Source organism: Cnephaeus nilssonii, assembly GCF_951640355.1.
Source record: "Cnephaeus nilssonii genome assembly, chromosome: 16".
NCBI classification, from domain to species: Eukaryota; Metazoa; Chordata; class Mammalia; order Chiroptera; family Vespertilionidae; genus Cnephaeus; species Cnephaeus nilssonii.
The window spans coordinates 28236383-28259313 of NC_137087.1; the positions used below are offsets into that span (position 1 = coordinate 28236383).

Consider the following 22931-nt stretch of genomic DNA (forward strand, 5'->3'; position numbering starts at 1 on the left):
CTCCATGCTTCCTGCTTAATGTTAATAAAACCTTTCATAACAGAACAAAGTAACATGAATCTTCAGTGGTGTTAGTAGGTAGATAATTTAAAGGGAAGAAGCTTGAATGCTCTGTCTTATTCTACTGCCTCTAATTTTATGTCTCTAATCTTGAGCTTGGCAACCATATAACCCAGGTTGTTACAATTATATGTAACAGCTTTTTAACTTCCTAATTCTCAGCTTTAAGCCAAAAAAAAAAAAAAAGGGCCACCAGAGGTTGAATTATTGATAAGTAAGGTAATTATATAGCAATTGATATTTATGATGAGCCTAACCTTTCGAATCACAAAAATTTGAATAATATCTGATAACATTTTACTTAGAATTTATTTTTATTCTTTGAAAGTGGATAATGTATAAAATAAAATTTCCAGAGCATTCAGATAAATAGAATTGCATTCTGAAAAAATTTGTCAAAGAGAATTTATTATAGTTTGGAAAATGTTTTGATATATATATATATATATATATATATATATATATATATATATATATATATCTTGCAGTAAGATTTTTAAATATTTCAGTATTTCATAAATGTGAAATACATTGGAACAAACACATACAAAATGTTTTTAATAAGAAGTTTTATATGTGTGGCAAACTTTTATTTGCTTGAATCTAAGTTCTTTGGCAGTTGGGCACATTTCAGACAAACCTACACACACATAGAGAGAGAGTGTGTGTGTGTGTATATATGCATGTATATGTATAAATACATATGTATATGTGTATATATATTCTGAACATTAAAATACTGTCTTTGCAAAAAAATGAAAGGAAGTAAACTTACAAAAATAGGCTGCTTATCAAATTCCACTTTAAAATCAAAGTTTCCCCTTTTGCAAATTGGTATTCTTTCCTTTGCTATAAGACTCCCCATCCATGGTAAGTGTGAAGCCATTTGAAATTAATATAAATTCTTTTTAAAGTAGAAACTACTTCAGAAGTTTATTTTTATGTAAAAGTATTACGTATTTTATTTAAAATAGATAATGCTCAGGCGGTACAATGGTCAAATGTATTTTTCATATCCTTTTGACATCTAGTAAGATTCTTTATTCATGGTAGGCACTCAATAAGTGGTTAAATGAATGTACTTACTTATCTAAAGTGGATACATTAATATGAATTAAACTATTAACTACAAACTACTTTCAAACTATGAATTATGAAGTATAATTGTGAATGATATTTATATTATAAATTCATTTACATTATTGTGCTTGGGTGTTTTTAGTATATGTGAATGTCTCCATTAAAGTGTTATTAAAATTATTATGTGTAAGCAGTTTCTGAAACCTAAAATATTTTCAGTACAATAGAAAAATAGTTTGGCTGTATAAAGCTGCAAACATTTTACTTTTTATTTTGCAGAATGGTTTCACCCCATTGTATATGGCAGCCCAGGAAAACCACCTGGAAGTTGTCAAGTTTCTTCTTGACAATGGTGCCAGCCAGAGCCTAGCCACAGAGGTGAGACACGTGGGCTCTGTCTGTGGGGAAGTTTGCATGTTTATAGGACATTTTGTAACCCTGGAGTTGTAACATTTAACATTTATCTCACTGGTATTTTAATTGCAATTGTATATTAGTGTGTGGGTTCATACATTGTTATGAAATACATTAGAAGGTCTATTTTTAATCTTTAAGAATTTTCTATTGCATAGATACCTTTTCTGCTCTTAAATGCCTACCCCTACCCTATAATTGAGTTATTGCTTTAATATTTACCTATTGCTTATGGACAGTTTTCTGTTTTTTTTTTCCAAGTTTAATTTAGTATAATAATATTTGAGTGTATAGATTTCTAAAGTCACCTAATTGTTTTAAATTCATACTTTCAAACAACACTGTTACACATTTTTAAGTAATAAATAAAAGTGGTATTTTTTTAATCTTTGCAGTTCTGAATAGAAGAGTAATTTTAAAATAAAAAGTTAAGTTATTGGTTCTATCTTAGATAATACATTTTATTTTTAAACTAATTTGGAGGGAAGATTGCAATGCCTTATGAAGTGTGTCACACAAATTTCTTGCTAATAACGAAGGAACCATGTTTGGGTTTTCTGTATTTTTGACAAAATAATTAATTAGGAGAGATGATGCAGGCTCATCTCTGTCGTCATACCACTGCCCTTAATTGCATTCAGATGTGTTTCCTGAATGGCACAGGCAAGTTAGGAATAAAGGACTCACATATAACCCCACCCAGCTTTTGAGCTCATGCCTGCCTTCTGGAGAAAGCACTAAGTAAATGAAGAGGCATTTCACACAAAAAGAAATACAAATGGCCACAACTATATGAAAATATCTTACCCTCACTCATAGTCGAAGAAATGTGAATTTATTAATCAGATAAAGAATGAGGTCTATTCGTATACCCATGAGTTGAGGGGAAAATGTGAAGTTGAAGAAACTGAAACTTTCCTACAGTCTTGGCAAAGGTGATAGTTGGCTACAACACTTTTGCAGAACATTTAGCTGTAACTATTAAAAATTAATATTTCACACATTCTAATTTAGCATTTCCACCTCTAAGAATTCATATTGCAGGTATGTTAGAGGATAATGCAAAAACACTAAATACGAAGTTCAAAAACAATAACACTTTTTTAAAAAAACTGGAGAGAACCTAAATATGCACCAATTAGGAAACTTATTTAACATGACTATAATTACACAAGAAAATACTATTCATCATTATTAAAAATGAGACAAGACCATATATATAAATGTCCTTAGTGTAACATTACTAGTGGTTGATTCTGGAAATTAAGAGGGTGCCTTACTTTTCATTTTACACCCTTCAGTACTATTGAGGATTTTATCATGAGAATGGGTTTGTTAATATTATTCTTAAAGCTAGTTAAGAAATAACTGCTGGGTTGATAACAAAGAACAAACATTTGATAGATGTAGGGCAGTGCTTGTCTTCACACCTCAGTAGGTAGCCTGGGTGTAACCCCTCCAGGCCACAGGCGGGCTCTGCCACAGTGTGCAGGGAAAATGGGATGGGAGCGGACACTGTTGGGTAAGAGAAAAGCTGTTCTCAGTTTTGGATGGAAACCCTAAATAATATAAGTACCCAAATGAAAGTGATTCCCCAGTACTTTTTTGTCTGTGAAGGATGGATAGTATTCTTTTCTGACTGTGAAGTACGGATCAGTGAGTCTCTCTCTTAGAAGGAAGCATAAGTCCAACTTCTGCTAATAGATCTGAATTACCTTGTAAAGGAATCCTCAATAGCTCACTTAATTCTCTGGCATTTTTTTAAGCTTTCAAGATCCAAAAAGAGGTGCTATAACTAACTTAAAGAAAAATAGTACCTGAGATTCTCAAACCACTAATTCCGTCTTTTGGCAAAGGATATATTTTAAAACATTTTTACTTCTTTATATTAACTTAATTTCATGTTAGCTTTTTCAGTGGCTCTAAAATAATGCAATAAATAAATGTTCTAAAAACAAATCACATTTATGTCTTCCTGTGGGTTGCTGGTGCCTCGCTACATAAACAGCAGCTGTCTGATTATCTAGCGATGTTTGAACCTTTGAGCTTTCTGTCTTCTTCTGGATTATTGGTATTAGAGTTAAAAAGAACAGCAAGAAATAAGGCACTTTATTCACAAAATGTTCTAAGTATGATATTCCTCTCTTATTTGGTATCATTTTACAGAAGTCTGTATTTACAGAACAAACAGTAGGCAATTAAAGCATTGTTTAGGTAGCAAAGTTTTAACAGAATTCATTAAATGATATGATATTGTCGTTTCTTCTATATATATTTTTTTCACGTGCACCTTGCATTTATGGATCAGGTCTTTGGCATGGCTGCGATTTTTAAACCATGTCTATGTTATTGGGTATTGCATATCATATCTGTCCCATATACATCTTCCTTTTTTATATTTTTATTTATTTATTTATTTTGTTGTTGTTAATCCTCACCCGAGGATATTTTTCCATTGATTTTTAGAGGGAGTGGAAGGAAATAAGAGAGACAGAGAAACATTGATTGGTTGCCTCCCACATTTGCCCTGACCTGGGGCCGGAAATTGAGCCTACAACAAGATACGTGCCCTTGACCGGAATCAAACCTAACACCCTTCAGTCCACAAACCGACGCTCTATCTACTGAGCCAGGCTAGGGCTCTTCCTTCTTTTATAACAAATAAAATAAGTAATACAATAATTAATAAATAATTTTAAAAAAGAATAAAATGTTTCACCTACTTACAACTGTCGACCTACTTTGCCCACCCCGTGTTTGTTCATGTATTCCACTAGTAATTACTCAGCACAGTGCCAGCCACGCCACAAGGCAGTGAGGGTTCTCATGGCGCTTCCATCACATTTCCTCTGGGCAGGTATTTTTCTCTTCAGAATAACTGCGGAGAGCAAAGCAAACTATTTCAACTTGTTTCAGAAACAGAATCTACAGCTGCGAATTTGAGCAGTTAACCCCAGAGAGCTGGTATCTTTGTGTCTGTCTTGAGTCTCACACAGGCAGCACATTCTTAGTGGTGATGCTAACCACCTCAGTTGCAGTTTATTTTTTTGTGCAAAGTAGTTTTCTTTATGACTGGGTCCTGTGGATTTAAAAACTTATGTCAGTGGAAATGTAGCCATTTAGTTTTAATTTGGAACAGAAGTGGGTTTGACTCAGTGGATAGAGCATCAGCCCTTGGATTGAAGGGTCCCGGGCATATACTTCATATCTCAGTTGCAGTCTTGTTTGGGAGGCAACCAATGTGTCTCTCTCACATCCATGCTTTTCTCTGTCTTTCCCCCTCCCTTCCACTTTCTCTAAAAATCAATGGGAAAATATCCTTGGGTGAGGGTTAACAAAATAAAAATTTTTTAATGTAATTTTTCTTTTTATTGCAGAAGTAATCCTATCTAATAAAGAGGGAATATGCTAATTGACCATCACACCATCACAAAGATGGCAGTGCCCACAGCCAATAAGGAGGGAATATGCTAATTGATTGCCACACCCTCAAAGATGGCGGTGCCCATAGCTACAAGATGGTGGCACCCAGTCCCCTCAGCTCCTCTGGGGCGGCAGGCATGCAGCATGGCCGGGCCCGCCCCCAGGTGGGTCCGGCTGCTCCGCACACCTGCCCCCGGAGTCCCCCAGTCCCCTCAGCCCCCCAGCCACCCAGGGCCGGCCCGAGACGCAGGCAGCCTCAGATGGCGGCTGCCCAGCCGCCAGGGCCACCCGAGGCTCAGGTAACCAGGGCCACCCGAGGCTCAGGTAACCAGGGCCAGCTGAGGCTTGCGCTGCCGGCAATGGCAGCAGCAGAGATGTAATGGGGGCGTCGCCTTCCCCTGATCACCGGGTCGCCTCCTACCCCTGAGGGCTCCCGGACTGTGAGAGGGGGTAGGCCCGGCTGAGGGAACCCCCTTCCAGTGCATGAATTTTCATGCACCGGGCCTCTAGTATAATACATAAATGAGAAAGTACAATGAAAAGCAAAAAGAAGAAAAGGCCACTGCCAATTTTCCCTAGAGATAACATTTTGTTTATTCTTCCAGATTTTTTTTATACATGTACACAATACACACACAGTTATCTTTATAAAAGTGAGATCTTATATTTACATGGTTCTATAGATGACTTTTCCCATAACATTAAATTACATTCTGAACTTTCTGTTCTTACATGTAAACCAGTGATGCCGTTGTGGTGACGTCTTGGTTGCAGCCTTTCTCTTTTATTTTACTTATGGCGGCCTGGAACACTCATTATTCCAGTTACACTAACGCTCATCCCTTTCCTCTTTTGGGTCCACTTGGAAAAGTTGAAAGGAGCAGGTGTGATTTCAGCCAGATCTTGAAGCATGGAGAGTAGACATAATTCTTATACGCAGAACGAGGAGGAGGACATTTCAGGGGCGTGGGGCGCGGGGGGCGGGGGTTGATTAGCATGAGTTTGGATGCCAGGGTAGGAATGGTCTGCAAGTCCACAGTCAGCAAGGATGTATATGAGATGCGTCTGGGCAATATTGTCCCTTCAGTGCTTTAGGGCCAATATTTTCCACATCCTTGAATATAAATGTGCTGACTTGCATTTAGTCAAATAAATGGTAGGAGGCCTTATTTGTTTTCCAGAAAGGAAAAGAATGAGGAAAGGGGGTCTTTTAGAAAGACCGACAAGACACTAGTATGCAAGTGACTAGGTTTTCTCTTTCTCCTTTACAAATGCTCTTCTATTACAGTGGCCCTTAACTTGTGCCACACGGACTACAGAATAAAACATCATGACCCAATTAAAGTAATAATTAATTTAATGGCCAATTCTCTGGTAAAAATAATTTTTAAATATTCTCTTGAGTTGTGTGGTCATAAGAGCATTTCAGAAGTAAAATTTGTGAGCCAGTCTCAGGATTTTCCTCTGTGCTATTTATTCTGTAGTCAACAATTCCAGGTCATCCACAAATAAATTAACTGCAGAGAAATCTGTAGCTGTCTCCTGTTTGACAAGTCCCAGGGCAATACAAAATGTACAGATATGTGTGTGGGAATTTATTCTAGTCATATTTTGCATGATCCCTTTGTCTTCTTCCTTCTTTGTTCAGAGAAGCCAAGAGTCCTTTATGTAGAACTTTCTTAAGACAGCAATTATTACAATTCATTAATTCATACATTCTGATTGAAAACCAGGTGTATGATAGGCAACAAAGGACAGTGATGAACCGGACAAGCATATTCCCCAGTTTTAAAATATCAGTGGAACCCAGTGATCCCACTTCTGGGAGTACATAGTAAGAATCCCGAAACACCAATTTGAAAGAATATATGCACCCCTATGTTCATAGTAGCATTATTTACAATAGCCAAGATCTGTAAAAAGCCCAAATGCCCATCAGTAGATGAGTGGGTAAAAAAAGCTGTGGAACATTTACATAATGGAATACTACTCAGCCATAAAAAAATAAGGAAATGTTTCCATTTCAACATCATGGATAGACCTGTAGAGTATTATGCTAAGTGAAATAAGCCAGTCAGAGAAAGACAAATATCAAATGATCTCACTTATATCTAATGAACCTAATGAACCAAATAAACTGACAAACAAAATAGAAACAGGCATAAGATACATGGAAAGTCTGACAGCTGTCAGAGGGGAGGGGAGGTAGGGGATGGGATTAAAGAAGGTGAAGGGATTAGCCAAAGAACATATATGCATAACCCATGGACGCCGACAACAGTGTGGTGATAGTCAGAGGGAAGAGCGGGTAGGGACTGGGTTTGGAAGTGGGCAAAGAGGGGGGAAATGGGGACATCTGTAATAGTGTCATCGATAAAAATGAGGAAAAATCAGTGGAAATTTTTATAGCTTACTTAAATGATCTCCTTTGAAAAGTGTGCCTAGATTTAACCTGGAATGTTATTGTTTTCACTGGGATTATATTACAGGTATTGAAATTATGGTTGTTTAAAATTCTTTTTAAATTTTCAAAATTTACTCAATTACATCACTTTTTAACAGAAAGAAAACCCCCAAAGCTTACTTAGATTTTATTTTTTGCTTTGATATATGTATATTTGAGAATGCCTTTTCACATATACAGGAGTAAGCAAAAGTAGGTTTACAGTGATAATACAAACAAATAATTTATAAGTAACAATACAAGAAAAAACTCTGTGTTTCATGCACTCACAACTAGAAACCTACTTTTGCCAACCCCTATACGTTTACTTGCATATGTTAGCTTTCATAACCCTAAACAAAAATTGACCCTTGGTCGCCTTCTTGTTAATTGAAAAGAAAGTATGCATTGGAACCAACCTTGACCCGCCCATTTATCTACAGGATGGCTTCACGCCGTTGGCAGTGGCTTTGCAACAAGGTCATGATCAAGTAGTGTCCCTCCTGCTAGAAAATGACACTAAAGGGAAAGTGCGGCTCCCGGCTCTTCACATCGCCGCCCGAAAGGATGACACGAAAGCGGCCGCCCTGCTGCTGCAGAATGACCACAACGCAGACGTGGAGTCCAAGGTGAGGCGCCGGGGAAACTCCTCTCCTGCAGCCATCCTGCGTAGGCACCCCAACTTTCAGGTGCTTGGCCTCCCTTTTGGCAAGCTGCTGCCTAGCTTGCAACTCCACTGGAAGGGATTAAAAACATGTGTCCAAGTCAGCCAATGGGAGCCCCTTCCCCTTATCCCTGAAAGCTAGGAAGTCACCCTGGATGCTGCCCTGTGCATGCTAACAGGGAGGCCCCCTCAGAATCGATGCATATGAACCTGATCGTTTCCTCCCTTGGAATAGATTTGTGATGTATTTAACGCTTCAGCTCAAACATCAGCGTGAAAAGTTACAAAATGCTAACGACAGTGTGTGCAAATCGTCCTTTGGTTGATAGCTAAGATGGGCAGGAGACACACTGAGTGTTGGCCACCTGCGGAGAGCATGCCAGCAGCCAGAGTCCTGGCCAGAAATTCCCATTGTCCTGACGTGTATTCCTGGAGAGTCTTGGAAGGAAACGTGGCATTCGGAGGAGGCCACTGTGGAGCCTCCCTTCAGCCTAGCTTTCTTTCTGTGCCTGTTGTGCTTCCGTCAGAGCTTTCATCCTCATTCCTTAGTTGCCGTGAGCTTTCTGCGGTCCACGTCACCGACAGCGAACTAACCGTTCATTTTTTCCTCCTCTTTGCTTCCCAATGTGTTACCCTAGATGGTGGTGAATAGGACAACAGAGGTACATATCTATATACATGTACATAGAATCTGTATCTGCATCATCATTTTCCCATCCCTTAGTGCTGCGGCCTCATTTCTCTCCCTTCTTCTCTGCATTGCCTTCTGTAGGCTAGCTCCCCTGCTTTCCACCCCCGCCCCCAAAGTAGCATGTGCTAGAGAAGATAGTAGTTTGGTTACCAGGGCTTTCTGCAGCTGAACCCGGTGTCTGAAAGGAAGAATGAGGAATCCTTGCATCTTAAGGGGGTTGCCATAGAGGTGTGTGAGGTGAAGCGTTTCCAACACTTGAGATGCTTACCAGCTCTACCCGAAGCTGCAGACAACCCTGCCATTCTCTCCTGTAGGACTGATTCTGTAGAGTTCTGCATGACACGTACCCTCAGTGGTGTCAGCAAAATGAAAGTGACCTCAGGATGGTACCACTATGACCCACCCTTCCACGAGCGTCAGTAAGCTAGCTAGCATGGCTGCGAAGCTTGCTAACAATTTAGAAACGCATCTAGTTCCTATAAGGTTTCAATCTTTGGGGACTATGTGAATCGCTGCATGTTTTAGCATTTTTTTTTAAGGAAGTAAAATGACCTTGGTAGGAATAATCCAGAAAGATGTGTTCTCGAATAGGCATTTGCTAAGAAAGAGACCAACTGGTGGATTCTTTCTAGAACACAATCACCCACTATGCAAGACCAATTATGGTGCACCTCTTCCCCCAAATTGCTTTTATCTTTATAATTTGATCTTATATTGAATACATAAATCAAATTTTGACCAAGAGTATCAATGGACAGTTCTTCCATCAATAATAAAACAGTTGGTACTGATTGAACTTTCTATGAGCTATAAAGATTTTTCTTGTCATCCCTATTTTAACTTTTGAAACGTTGGCTTCTCTCTGTACTGCTTGCTACCAGATTCCCAAAACTGCTCAATCCCCGCCCTTGGATCCTTCCTGGCTCTTCCTCTGCCTACGAGTTTGGCGTTGATTTGAAGCCCTGTGAGCAATTGGCACTAACCGAAAGAAACCTAGTACAGAATGGAATGCGGACCTCAGCATATTTTGCTTCCTCATTTTTATTTGGGCGGGGTTCTGATCCTGGCATGTCACGGGGGCGACAGGACTCCACTGAACGTCCGCTGTCTTTTCCTTGCAGAGTGGCTTCACTCCGCTCCACATAGCGGCTCACTATGGAAACATCAATGTAGCCACGTTGCTGTTAAACCGAGCGGCCGCCGTGGACTTCACTGCAAGGGTAAGAGCCTGCCCTGTGCGCACCTTTAAAGCATTTGAAGTGATTCTTAACCTTCCTTTCCCAGCCTGAGGAGGAGGTGGAGACAGGTGGCCTTGCTTTTAAACAGGTGTGATATTTCCTAGCAGAAAAAATAAACCAAGATGGGGTTGAGGGGTAATAAACATATGTATGCGAATATATGGGAGATGGGGTTCAAGTAACCCTGACTGGAAACCACCTTCATTTCCCCAAGTTGAAATGTCTGAGACCGTTAGAAATTGGTCAAGTGCAGCCACTGGGGCTTTACTAGTAGGTATCAGGATCTTGACCTTCCCGGTGGGAATGTGCTGGGATACCTGGATGAAGCCCTAACTTGAGAACCCAAATAATAGAGGCCATCCTTTGCTTTTATTTTCTGTCCCCTGCAAACCAGCATAATGAGTAACAAGATCCTGTCACCTGAGTGAGCTCATATTCCTGGAGAAAGGAATTGGCGTCCTGTGCATCATGGGCAGCAATGTGGACGCTTGGCCAGAGAAACACTGCTCAGAATGTAAAAATCGGCTCAGTGCTAGGCTTACTCCTCAGGAACATCATCATCAGAAGTAGAAATGAAGAAGGGAACAGATTGGAGCAGTGGCTAAAAGCGTGGCCTCGGGATTCAGTCTCCCGGGGTTCAAATTTGGGCTTTAATTTTTCCCTTCTCTGTCCACCGGGTTCCTCCCTTATAAGATAAAAGAATATGAAATATGATGTTATATGATAATAAAATATTAGTATCACTCCCCCATTGGGTCACTGAGAATTAAGAACAGAGAGTGTGTGTAAAGCACTCGGCCATGTCTGACATATCACCATCGACAGCAGCGGCAGCACTGATTTTGAACGTAACATTTGAAGTATTAGTTTTGCTGAAACCTCACTTGTTAGAGGCGAAATGGAGCTAGATCACAGAGGGAGATGTAGGGCATGATACTAGTACCAGCAGTATCAGCAGCAGTAAAAGTAATACTGTCTTGGAAGGAGTTACTGGGTGCAGATGCCCGGCTAAGCATTTTTGCCTCATTTATCCTCATATCCAGAAACGTGGTACTTATCCCTGTTTTACAGAAGAGGAAACCGAGGCTTAGAGATGGGAAGTAGCTGGTCCAGGATGACAGCTCACAAATGAGAAAAGACAGGATTTCGGCCCCAAACACTTAATCACTCACGTGTTTTGTCTCCCATGGGTGACTTACGGGATTCTTTTTTCTTTTTCTTCTTATCATTTATTAATCCAGTAAAATTAAGAAAAACTCAGATTGTACTTATATGAAAGCTGTTTCCTACCCTATCGTCATCAGCTTGCTAAGAGCCTTCCTGGTTTCAGTGACTCGGGGGTGCCCGTCCGCTCATACCGCTCTGTTCTTACTGCATCCGCTGCATCCTTCGGCTTCAGCGACAAGGCCGACCTGAGGCCTGGTTTGACGTTTGAAGGACAAAGTCAGGCGCCTCTTTAAGTCGAGTAAAAAGCAGGCATGTCAGTATTTAAACTGAGGTTCTTGTCTGTAAGATGCATTGCTCTGGTTTTATTTCTGTAATTCACAGTATGATGAGAACCTCATTAAGTCACATCTTCTAATTAGGACATTTGGAAGATCCATGTCAGGGCAGTGTTTGAAGTTTGTCTGTGTGCCACTGGTTCGGAAATGTCCTGATGCTGCAGAAAATAAGAAGAATGGAACAATGTTTAAGCAACATAAGGGGGCAAATTACAGTATTTTCAGCGTCAAAGCAATTCCAAAGCATCCATTTACATTAAAACAATGATGTGGTAATTACAAATGATGCTAGTGTGTCAAGTAAACATCAATGGAGACCTCAGACGAATGTTGTTAAAGTTGCCTGAGTTCCCATATAAGATTTAAAATAATCGCATTGGGTTTTTGTTTAAAACAGGTTAAAATTCAGACTTGTTACTGGTTTGAAAAGCATTTGGTCCAGTCATGCCTAATCAATGAGGCCTAATAGCATTCTGAGCTGAAGAATGTGGTAGAATTTGATTATCCCTATAGGCTGCCTGCTCTGTGCTTCCCTCTGCGCTTGGTGACAGATGACTTGCTTTGGAGTGTCGGGAAGAACTGGTCTTCGTAAAGAGCTTGAGGAACCCATTTTGGTTCCAAATCTCTAGTGATTCCATTTCATCATAATCCAGCATCTATACTTTTGTACAGCGGAGGCCTCTCCTTCCCCAACTTTAGTGGTGCCTTCCCAGGTCACCACCCTCAGGAATGGAACAGAAATAGCAGGTGAAAGGGGAAAATGCCCTGAACACAGATGAGATCAGATTTTACCTGGCCAGGCAATGGAGGATCTTGAAGCTACATTTGCTGAGAACTGGCTGCAAGTCATAGGCTTCGGGAACCGGGTTTAGATAGAGATACTGATGAAATGGTTAGTGTCCCAATTTCTCCTTCAGGGACGTAAGCACAGGTGACCAAGGGTGTCTCAGCCAGTCTCTAAACTGACACGTACGACCCAAGGTACTTACTTAATATTGACCGAGCATAAATTACACAGGAGACAGACATGCAATGCACGAATCACACACGGTTTATTTACCAGAGTCCTGGTGGTTTCCAGACCTCGGCAGGCCACCCGGGGATCCGCGCCGACAGACACACACACTGGACGTTGGACGTTGCAGCTGCGGCTCAGCGTCTTGTTTGAGGCCTCAGTTTCCGGCTCACTGTTTGGACTCACGGTCCACGGCAGAGCTTGGGCAGATGCAGGAAGGGGGGTGGAGAGTGACCGTCTGTGGAGGAGCAGAGCAGGCCTCTCTGATCTTCCTCTGGTGCTTCCTCTTTTTATGTGCCTAGATGGGCGTCTTCAGTGTGTCTTATCAGCGGGTCCCAGGAGCCTTGCATATCTGGTTTTACATATGGGGAGCAGATCACTTTATCTATTTTCTACATACAGGCCACTCAGGGGTGTTTAATCAACCTGTTTACATTACATTCAATACTTTTTAACATCATACTTTAATATCACACTGTAATTCCACACTTAGATACTTATTCTATATTATTCTTATCATTATTACTATAACAGTTAGAGAGAAAGTAAACCACAAAGCTACCTTTGTCTGAGGGGCTACGGTTTGTTTCCTGGCTGTGGCAGATCATTGAAGAGGGGCAGGTGCTGTCCTGTAGTTCTTTGTGGGTGGACGGCATAGCCTAGGGAATGGCTGTCCGCTAGCAAAGAGAGCTGAGGGACAGGGGCAAGGCCACCAGTTCTGAAATAATGTCCTGCATGCAATGGGTATGCATTTCCAAAGCAGACATGAGGCAGAAGTAAACACAGTGTGACTAAAGGGAGTATACAATAAAGTGGATTGCTTTCTATGCATTTTTTGCAGGGCTAGCTAACTTATGCAGCAATAAAGCAGATCCTAGCCTATGAAGAAACTGTACCCCTGTGTAGCAATTATGGCAACCGATTTATGCCAAATTGACCTGCTTATCAACACCTTTCCTTAGATTTTTATTATGATGTCAGTTTTGATTTTTGTGTTGTAATTTTGCCAGGTACATGTAAGGTATCCTGTCTGATATTTTATATATTTCCTTCTGGATAGTCCATGAAGACCTGCTCAGCCTCGCGGGTCCGCTGCAGGGAGTTAATGGAGAAGCTGCTGAGTGCTGCAGTGCAGCGTCAGCATTCTTCATTCTTTGAATTGAGTCTGCTGAGGTGGCGTTGACACTGTCTGAATTTATGGGTGACCCTTGCTCTCCACAAATCCTTCTAGCTCTCTTGGGGAAGAGAGGGTAACCGAGGCACACCAGAGCTGCTACTGATTATCATTCCAGGAAGGAGCATTTGTGCACTGGAGTAACTAAAGGCAAATTATATTATGTGGATGCTTGCAAAGTCCCTTTTATTGATTGAAGAAGACAGATTGATATCTTGCTGGCTAAGAGTTTTTTCATCAAATATAATGGACCACCTAACTTAATCTTCACACTTGTCATTGACCTTTCTTTTGTAAAGTATTATTCAACTTCCCATTTGGGGAAGATAATTGAATTTAAAAATTCTTCTATTGGCCTTGTTTATTTAGTACTTTTTGGTTTGAGTGCTATACCTCATTTGTTTCCAAAAGGACTTCAGGTAGTGCACAGGTTAAAATATACAAAGTAAGACATGTAAGAATGAAAGCGAAAAAGTATATGTTAGCAGCCGCTGGAATAAACCAGTGAATACAACTAGAGAATAAATTTAGGTCTTAGGGACGCTGATATATGTGATGGAAAGAGAATCATATTATTTGGGGGGGGGCGGGGGGAGGAAAACATGGTTGTCTATAAAGACAATTTTGTGTGTGTGAAATCACTAAAATATAATTTTTATCATGTGAATTACATAGTTGACAGTGTCTTTAATTACTGCACTTCAAAGGATCAGTTCTTACTGCCCTGACCTATTGATATTAGATCTCCACCGAGGGCGGCTGAGAGATTGAGCTAGGTGCTTATCTTTATGATGCTTTAATTGTGTGTGATAGAACTTGGCAGTGACTACATGAAATGTCCATTGGACTGCCTTTTTCAAATACCAGATGTCTTGAACGAAGTTTTGGCAGGTGCTGGGTCACATTCAGAATTCAATTAAATTACACAATAGTTTATTTATTAAGTAGTAACTTAATGTTATATTAAAATGAGAGCAGTGTTTTTAGATAGTTTTAACTACTAAGCCTGTTGGTGGAAAAATAAGTGTCAGACGTACATTCTGCCCAAAGAAGAGGCCAATATGGTTCAGCATGTGCATGAGCAAAACAGCATCCAGGGATAGACAATATTTGGAAATTTCCTTTTTTTAAAAAAATTTAAATTGTTTATTATTTAAAGTATTACATATGTCTCCTTCTTCCCCCATTGACCTCTTCCTGGTCACTCCCACTCCCCAGCACATGCTCTCACAACCCCTCCCCCCCCTCCCCGCACTGTCTGTTGGAGATTTCCATTTTAAGATTAAATTAAAACTAGCACATAAGCTATTATGAGCTAGACCTGGAGGTCCAGACTTGAGTGACTGCTGTTCTTACTCTACTAATTTCTTTAGTTTCTAAAGTCAACAGTCTTTCCCTGAATTCCCCAAAACAGTGGTCGCCAACCAGTGGTCCATGAGATCTGAAAGGTTGGTGACCGCTGCCCCAAAGCATGTCTAAGTCTAGTGTCTAAGGCCAAAAAAGGACTTTTCTAAAAACTTAGGGATTGACAGAAAGACAAAGCTGGCAGATTGATTCAGGACAACACTATTCCCACAGTCCACAGGCTGTTGACCCCTCCCTCTGGGTACCATCCTCTGGAGCCCCCAAAGGGCACCATGTTGCAAAATCAATCTCACTCCCCACCAGTGGGAACCCCTTTTACTGTGTCTCTCTTAGCCAGACTCCAAGCCCCTTAACCTCATTTCTGGGCACAGTGGGAGGGGAAAACCCTGCTTCCTCTTCAAATGAGCAATCTTCAATTTAAATTTAAATGTATCTCATTTACATTTCTGTTCCTCATTCTCAAGAACCACCTTTCAGGTGCTCAGTACTCACATGTGGCTAGCCGCTATTCTATTAACACAGTAAACACAACATTTCCATCATCACAGAAAAGTCTGAACAAAGTTGAGACACTGTCATTCTGAGGCCCTCCTTCCCTTCAGTGTCACAATAATCTGTAAAGGTAAATGTTGCCCCAAGGAAAATGATCCTTTAAATGGTTATGCAGAGCAATTTCACTCCTAATAGACTTGCCCCTTTTGGCTCCAAAAGAAGATTTTTGTCTTTCCCATTTTGTCACCAGAAACCACCAAAATCAACAATAAAACTGAAATCCTCTTCCAAAACAGGAGTAAAAATAGTCATTTCTCCCCAGTTCATGTCATGGAGAGTTCAGAAATATCAAAAATTGAGGTCGATCTCAAGCGAGGTCTCCAATTGCCAGGGATTGTGCCACATGGTTAACTTCTGTGAATCTTTGTTTTTCATCTGTGTAAAGGATGCTAGTATTCTTTTCCTCAAAGATGCTCTCTCTAACTCCTAAAATCAGTCACTCCCCCTTAACCACACCATATGTCTTCATTCCCCCTTGTACTTTCTAATGGTAGGCATTAAATATTGTTTTATTTATATGATTTTTTTTGTCTTGCATATTCTATTTGTTTTCCAATCCCCTTGAAGGCTTATTCATCTTCTGTCTCCAGCTTCTCACCTGGTAATATCCTCTTCCCAAGTGCTCACCTTGTGCCTGGCTCTGTGAACATGGCTTTAACATGAACTTCAATCTTCCAGCAAAGGACTGAGCAACAGAGAACGTGTTTCTTGCTGCTTAGACTTTTTTTTTATTGATTAAGGTATTACATATGTGTCCATATCCCCCCATTGCCCCCCACCCCACTCCCATACATGCCCTCACCCCCCAGTGTCTGCGTCCATTGGTTATGCTTATATGCATGCATACAAGCCCTTCAGTTGATCTCTTACCTCCCCCCGCCCCCCTCCCCAGCCTTCCCGCTGTAGATTTTTTTTTTTAGGAAAGGCAGGCATTGTTTTTTCAGGGAATCATTCCTTACTGCACTACAGGAAGGCATGACCTTTGTCTTTGCTGCCTCGCAGCCCTCTGTCTACCTTTCATGAAGTGGTACCTTGGACATACTAATGTGCCACTGCATTCCATTCAGCCAGAGAGCTCCAAATATGAAAATGTCAAGACCCTGCCTGTGACAGCATAAGTGCTCAGTCGATGGTCCGCTTTTCTTTCATAGGAGAAGTTTATAATAATAATGATTTGAGGTAGTTATAATTTGAGTATTTATTAAGTTCCAGTCTCTTTCTTAAGCATTTTATATGTATTAACTCAACAATCTTATGAGGGCTGAAGTGGAGGTGTAATGAAATACATCTTCCATATTCTGTTCTTCACCTCATTTGCAAGACTTTGAATTCCTGAAGGACAGGCCTCTGTATTATTACCCATTGTGAATTCCCAGCACCTAGCGCTGGAAGTACGCGATATGTATTTATTGAATTCAAGAATGAATGAATGAAGAAATAACTTCGTCTTCCTTAACCACTACACCTGGGTGCCCAGTACGTACTTAAACCTGCTTTCCTCAAGCCCTGTTCCTCTCCCTAGCCTACCAGAATTTCAACTTGACCGTCACCTGGTGTTAGGGAACTGCTTGCCGATATTAAAGGAGAAGAGAAATCCGCAGGATTCAAAAAGAGAAATTTAGGTCAGTGCTCCAAACCCAAGTATTGAATCTCAGATGCCAAAGGGCAGGCTTGTGTAAGCATTTGGAAGACTTGTTTCTCAGCAGTATAGGCGACCCTGAAGACAAGTCTAGCGTTAAGGGCTGCTGCCAAGCTTAAGGGTGTTGTAAGCATGGCCTCCGATGCGTGCTGTCAAGACCCGATCAAAGCCACCACCAGAGGGTGCTAGAAAGGACATCAGCTACTCAAACAGGGATGGGCATCACTTCAGTGTGAATGTAGCCGATGTTTGTAATGGTTTTATAAGGGTGCAGGGCTTCTGGAGACTCTAGTTGGGTGTGTGGTGGTGACATTGCAAATATATTTTAAACATATTTCCCCCTTATTATATAATTCATGTTCAAATAAAATACAATAAAGCAAAGAGAGAAAATAAAAACCACCCATAACAGTCCTAATATATTCTTTTTAATGTTTAGCTATCTGTCCTTAAAAAAACCAAAACACACACATAAATACATTTATTTTCATTGGCACAGATTTTCAAGTATAGATTTATGTCCTTGTATAAGGCTCAACCGCATTAAAGCCGAAGACAGTTGTTTTTTTAAAAAAAATGGGTTCTATAATCCTCCTTCAGAATGAAAATGGGGATTTGAGAGCCTTGGCAAAGGAATGTGAGTTACGGGAAAGGAGCTATGTGGCTATTGCATTAACCACATTCTTGTTGCCATGGTGATATTAACATATCAGGGGGAACAAAGCCAGGAAGTGGAGGACCGAGAGGTGGGGGATATACCTTTTATAGAGAACTTGCTCTAAGCTTGCCATGCAGTCTCATTCCTGCTCTTTGCATCTCATTCCCTGGATACCACAAGAAGAATCTCTTATGTAATCTTAAAGGAATATTTTAATCTTAGAATCTGTAAGGACGCTTGAACACACTAACATCTACCGGTGTTCCGGGATCTGTGCTGGCCTTCACCTGAAGAGAGGAGAGATATTTCAGTCACCACCAGCCCTCCCCTCTGCCCGCCCGCCTTGTCTGACAGTGAGGGAGGCTTCCCTTCCACAGTAGAGAGTAGGGACAGCGTCAGAGCAAACAGCGTCGCAGCCAGCCGGCTGCAATCCCGCACTGGCCCTGCGGTTCACTTGGTGTGCTCTTCGACAACCTATTTATGCTTCAGCGTGATCATCCACAAAATGGGCCCAGTAGCAATACCTAATGCATAATCATTGAGGTGACGGAATGAAATAATCTGTATAAATTACTTAGCGCAGTGCTTGACCCAGGACACGGGGACAGGGCCGTAGCCACGTTTGTGGTGGCTGCTATTGCTTTCACCCAGGAGGGGACCACCATCATCAGACACATTCACCTGCACAGCATGACGGGGGGCACCATGGCGGCTCTCTGAGTATTTCTGGAACGAACGGAAACGTTGCTTCCCCGCATGTTGCAGTTACGTTGCTTGTGGTGGTGTTTGTCACGTGAGGAGGTCAGCCTTTAAGAAACTATGAATGTGGCGTTGTTTGAGACAGGAAGAACTCCAATAAAAAAAAAAAATCATAGGAGCTGGCAGGTGCTTATTTCTCTGTTTCACTTGTCCTCCTTCAATATGTGCCCTGCTTCCTGCCATGCTTGTTCTAGAAGTGCTGCTGTGAGAACATCTTAAATGACCCAAAAGAATTCCACTTCGCAGTTCTGTGTCGTTAAGTTCTCTTAAGGTGTAGGAGTTGGCAGAATTTGTGTTGTTGCTGTGCACTTTAAAATTATTATTCAATAGCTGCAGAATTTTCATTTCCTCCCGAGAGTGCACATCGCAGCCAAGGCCTACTGTGCGCCTCTGCTGGACATGCCGGAGCATTGCGCACACTCACTGTTGTCAGACGGTGCATTGGAACTCGTTCAGGTGCACCCTGGTCCCCGCCTGAGCACTGCAGCTCGTCCAGGAGAAAATCTTGCTCTCCTCCCTCTGGCGGTGTGAAGAATATGCAGGAGGGGCGAAGGGGCAGCTAGAGGGAAGAGGTTAGGACTTGGCAGAAGCAAGAGGTTGCAAAGGAGTGGCCTTGGGGCCCGTGCACAGTCATTTACTGTGTCTCAACTCAAAGCAGGATGATCCAAGAAAACGAGTTCAGGTAAGAGATCAGCATGGACTAGCATAGTTGGAAAAAAAATTGAAACGCTAAGCTGTGATGGAAATACAGGGATTAGAACTCCAAGAAATGGGGAGTGGCCAGTCGCATAAGTGAAATGAGATGACATGAACGAGGAGTCTAACCCTGGGGCTGGGCTGATTGTGTGGATGGAAGAGCGTCGTTGCAGGTTTTGTCCCCCTTTTTTGAGATATAATTGACATATAACTGTAAGTTTGAGGTGTACAACATGTTGGTTTGATACATTTCTATATTGCAGTATGATTACTGCAGTACTGTGAGCTAACACCACTATCACATCACTCAATTACCATTTCTTTTTTTGTCTTGGCAACAGTTAAGATCTAGTCTCTCAGCAACTTTGACGTTATAACAGTATTGTTTTCTGTCATCACTATGCTGTGCATTAGATCTCTAGGACTTGTTTATCTACTAGTTGCAAGTTTGTACCCTGAGATAACATTCCCCAATTTCCCAAACCCCTGGTAACCACCATTCTGCTGTTTTCACAAGTCATTGCAGGTCCATGAATGGAGACATGAGATGGGACAGGAGTGTTTAAGATGCGTGATGGCAGGCCTAGGAGGGGAATGAGGAGACCTGACGCGGAGCGGTGGCAGACTCCAGTCGCACAAGGAGAAGCATGTCTGACTCCTGGTGTGATGCTTCTCTCCTCGGACATAACTTCTCTGGAGTCTTGCTTGTTCCACTGGTTCTCAGTAGAAAGGGGAGCACTGCTGTCCTTAGAATAACAATGTCCCAAACAAAATGCCACCGGTACCCACACGGAATCATGCTGGACTGATTTACAGCCAATAGAGAGGTGGGATGTTCCAGGAGGGGGAGAAAGGGCCCAGAAGTTCATGTGCAGTCTGGAATGGCTCCCCGGAGCCATTGAGCTTCCCCCAGGGATGCAACTGGAAGAGTGGTTGTGCTAGACGACCTTGAGGTTCCTTTCAGCCCGTATTACTGAGGCCTTGAACTACAAGGTGGGAAAACTTTACCCAAAATTCAAACCAACTTAGGTAATACCTTTCATTCATAACTAGGTACTAGGCACTGTAATAAGTTTCCTATATATTATTTCATTTATTCTCCGCAGTAATCCTGTGGGGGTGTGGGTATGATTTCTATTGTACACTGGGAAGCAAGAAGTTAAATAACTTGTGCAAAGCCACACAGCGTTAAGGTGGTAGAGCTTGAGCTAAGAAATAGCAAAGTCAATACAGTAAAATATAACAGTGAAAACAACAAAGTGAAATAAACTGCATTCAACTGTGCAGTTCACACTCTGGTAAGATCAGAGGCGATGCAGGGGGTACTGAGCTTTGGACTTAATCCAGGGTCATCACTGGGAAATCAGAACTGACTTGTACCAGCTGGCGGTGCGTTTTCTGCCCGCGCCAGGACTGCAAAATGAATTAAGGACAGTTTTTAAAAGATTATAAAAGGGTTTTTCTTACTTATAATAAATCCTGTTACACATTTAAAGACATTTTAATTGAAAGATTAGCAAACCTGACAAATCATCAAATTCATTCTAAAAATAATGCATTCACATCTATGCTATATTCTATTTATTATTACCTCTATTAGTTCTACATTTTTGCATCCCTCATGATCATGTTTTGAAATGGACTGTTGATATTTAGAAACTTCATGGCCTCACGACCAAACAGTAGGATATATGTTTTTCTGTGAAGAAAGACAAAGCAGGCTTACCTCTAAAAGGAACAAATCTCTCTGAGTTTGGAAATTAAAAACGGTTTCTCTGCAGCCTCCAAGTCCGAGCCTCGCGGCCAGTTTTCCCCAGCTGGCCGCAGCCTCCATCCCCCAGGCTTGGATGCAGTTCATTTAGGCTGGGGCCTTGCAATCTGTGTTTCTACCGAGTTCCTCGGGTGCTTCTCCGGATCAGGCCCCATTAAAAAACATTGACGGCCCTGGCTTGTTTGGCTCAGTGGATAGAGCATCGGCCTGTGAACTGAAGGGTCCTGGGTTCAATTCCAGTTGAGGCCACATGCCTGGGTTGCAGGCTCAGTCACCAGTGGGGGTCATGCAGGAGGCAGCCAATCAATGATTTTCTCTCTTCATTGATGTTTCTATCTCTCTCATTCTCCTTTCCTCTCTGAAATCAATAAAAATATATATATTTTTAAAAATTGATGGAGGTCATGCTATGAAAATCTTTCCCTATATAAATTGTCCAAAGTTGAACCATAGACATCCCAATACTCATTTACTTGTACCGATTATGTTTACAACACCTCAGATGTAACTTTGAATATATATCATATTTAGAGCTTACAAAATACTTTTGGATCAGTTGAGACAAGAATAGACATTTAAAAAAATACATTATTGATTTCAGAGAGGAAGGGAGAGGGAGAGAGAGAGAAACATCAATGATGAGAATCACACCCTCTATTGGGGATTGAGTCCACAACCTGGGCCTGTACTCTGACCAGGAATCAAACCTGACCTCCTGGTTCATAGGTCCAGGCTCAACCACTGAGCAACACTGGCCAGGCAAGAATAGACATTTTTACAGATGAGCAGACTAAGATCCCAAGAAGTTGTTTGTCTCAGATCCTACAGAGAGTAAAATGGAAGAACAGGGATTTGAATCCAGACCTTCTCACTCATTTCATTCTGCCTCGGTACATGACCATCACCCAGTGGCAACAATGCCTGATGGAAGCTGAGGTCGGGGTGGTCTACGTGGGCCCTGGAATAGCAGCGTCATCTCGTTAGGACAGGTGCACAGCACACAAACAAGGCAATTTGCACCAGACCGACTTTGCGTTTTTTTTAAACCATCTTTCTTTAGAAACTTCAAAGACACTGTTTACACATTTTGACATATTTGACACTTCAGCATGTGTCTACCTTATCCAAAGACCAAGTGAGGGCAGGGTACCTGAGAAACCAATAGTTTCAAGTTAACTGACATCTCAAAAGCCTTACAGGAGTGACTTACCTTTTTGGAGGACAAAGAAAAACGTTCAACTCGGATGTAAATTCAGTTGCAGAATTATCAGAAATGCTACAGATGTGTAGAAAATGTGTCATTGTAAAGCCCCATTACTATTTAAGTTTTTAAGAATTTTCATAATGGAGTGTTTCAAAAAGAGGGGAGCCTTTTTAAACGTACAGCATTTTTAGAAATATTACAGGGAATCTCATATAATTTGATTATCTCATTTAAAATAATTAAATATTTTAAAGCAACTTTTCTCAGGGTATAAAAAAACAGTTGATTACTTTATAATTAAAATTTGAATACCCCTTTCAGTTTAATTATTGTAAGTCTTTCACTCGGGTAGTTCTAGCTAGGAGGGGCTTTCCCTACTGTGCCAGAGAGCAGGCTCCTTTTGAACGGTCGCCAGTAGTGACACCGTTAGAGAAATATGAAAGCCACGAGTTTTTCTTATTTAAAAGGACAGAGGTGGACTAGTCACTCTTTTAGATACTGAATATTTTTTTAGCTTTGAGGTCTGCTGTTTACTTTTGGTTGGAAATTGTTTCAGCAGCACTATCTGTATAGTTATATATAT

General features: G+C 41.2%; 1 protein-coding gene across 17 annotated transcripts in view; it reads left to right on the forward strand.

The window, feature by feature from the left end:
• Positions 1 to 22931, forward strand: part of ANK3 (ankyrin 3) — a 597115-nt gene that overhangs the window by 400741 nt on the left and 173443 nt on the right. For all 17 annotated transcript variants that reach the window (XM_079793859.1, XM_079793850.1, XM_079793863.1 and 14 more), the window contains 3 exons: positions 1420 to 1518; positions 7864 to 8049; positions 9897 to 9995. In XM_079793859.1, coding sequence (XP_079649985.1) covers positions 1420 to 1518; positions 7864 to 8049; positions 9897 to 9995 — 384 coding nt within the window. The remainder of the gene's footprint in view (positions 1 to 1419; positions 1519 to 7863; positions 8050 to 9896; positions 9996 to 22931) is intronic.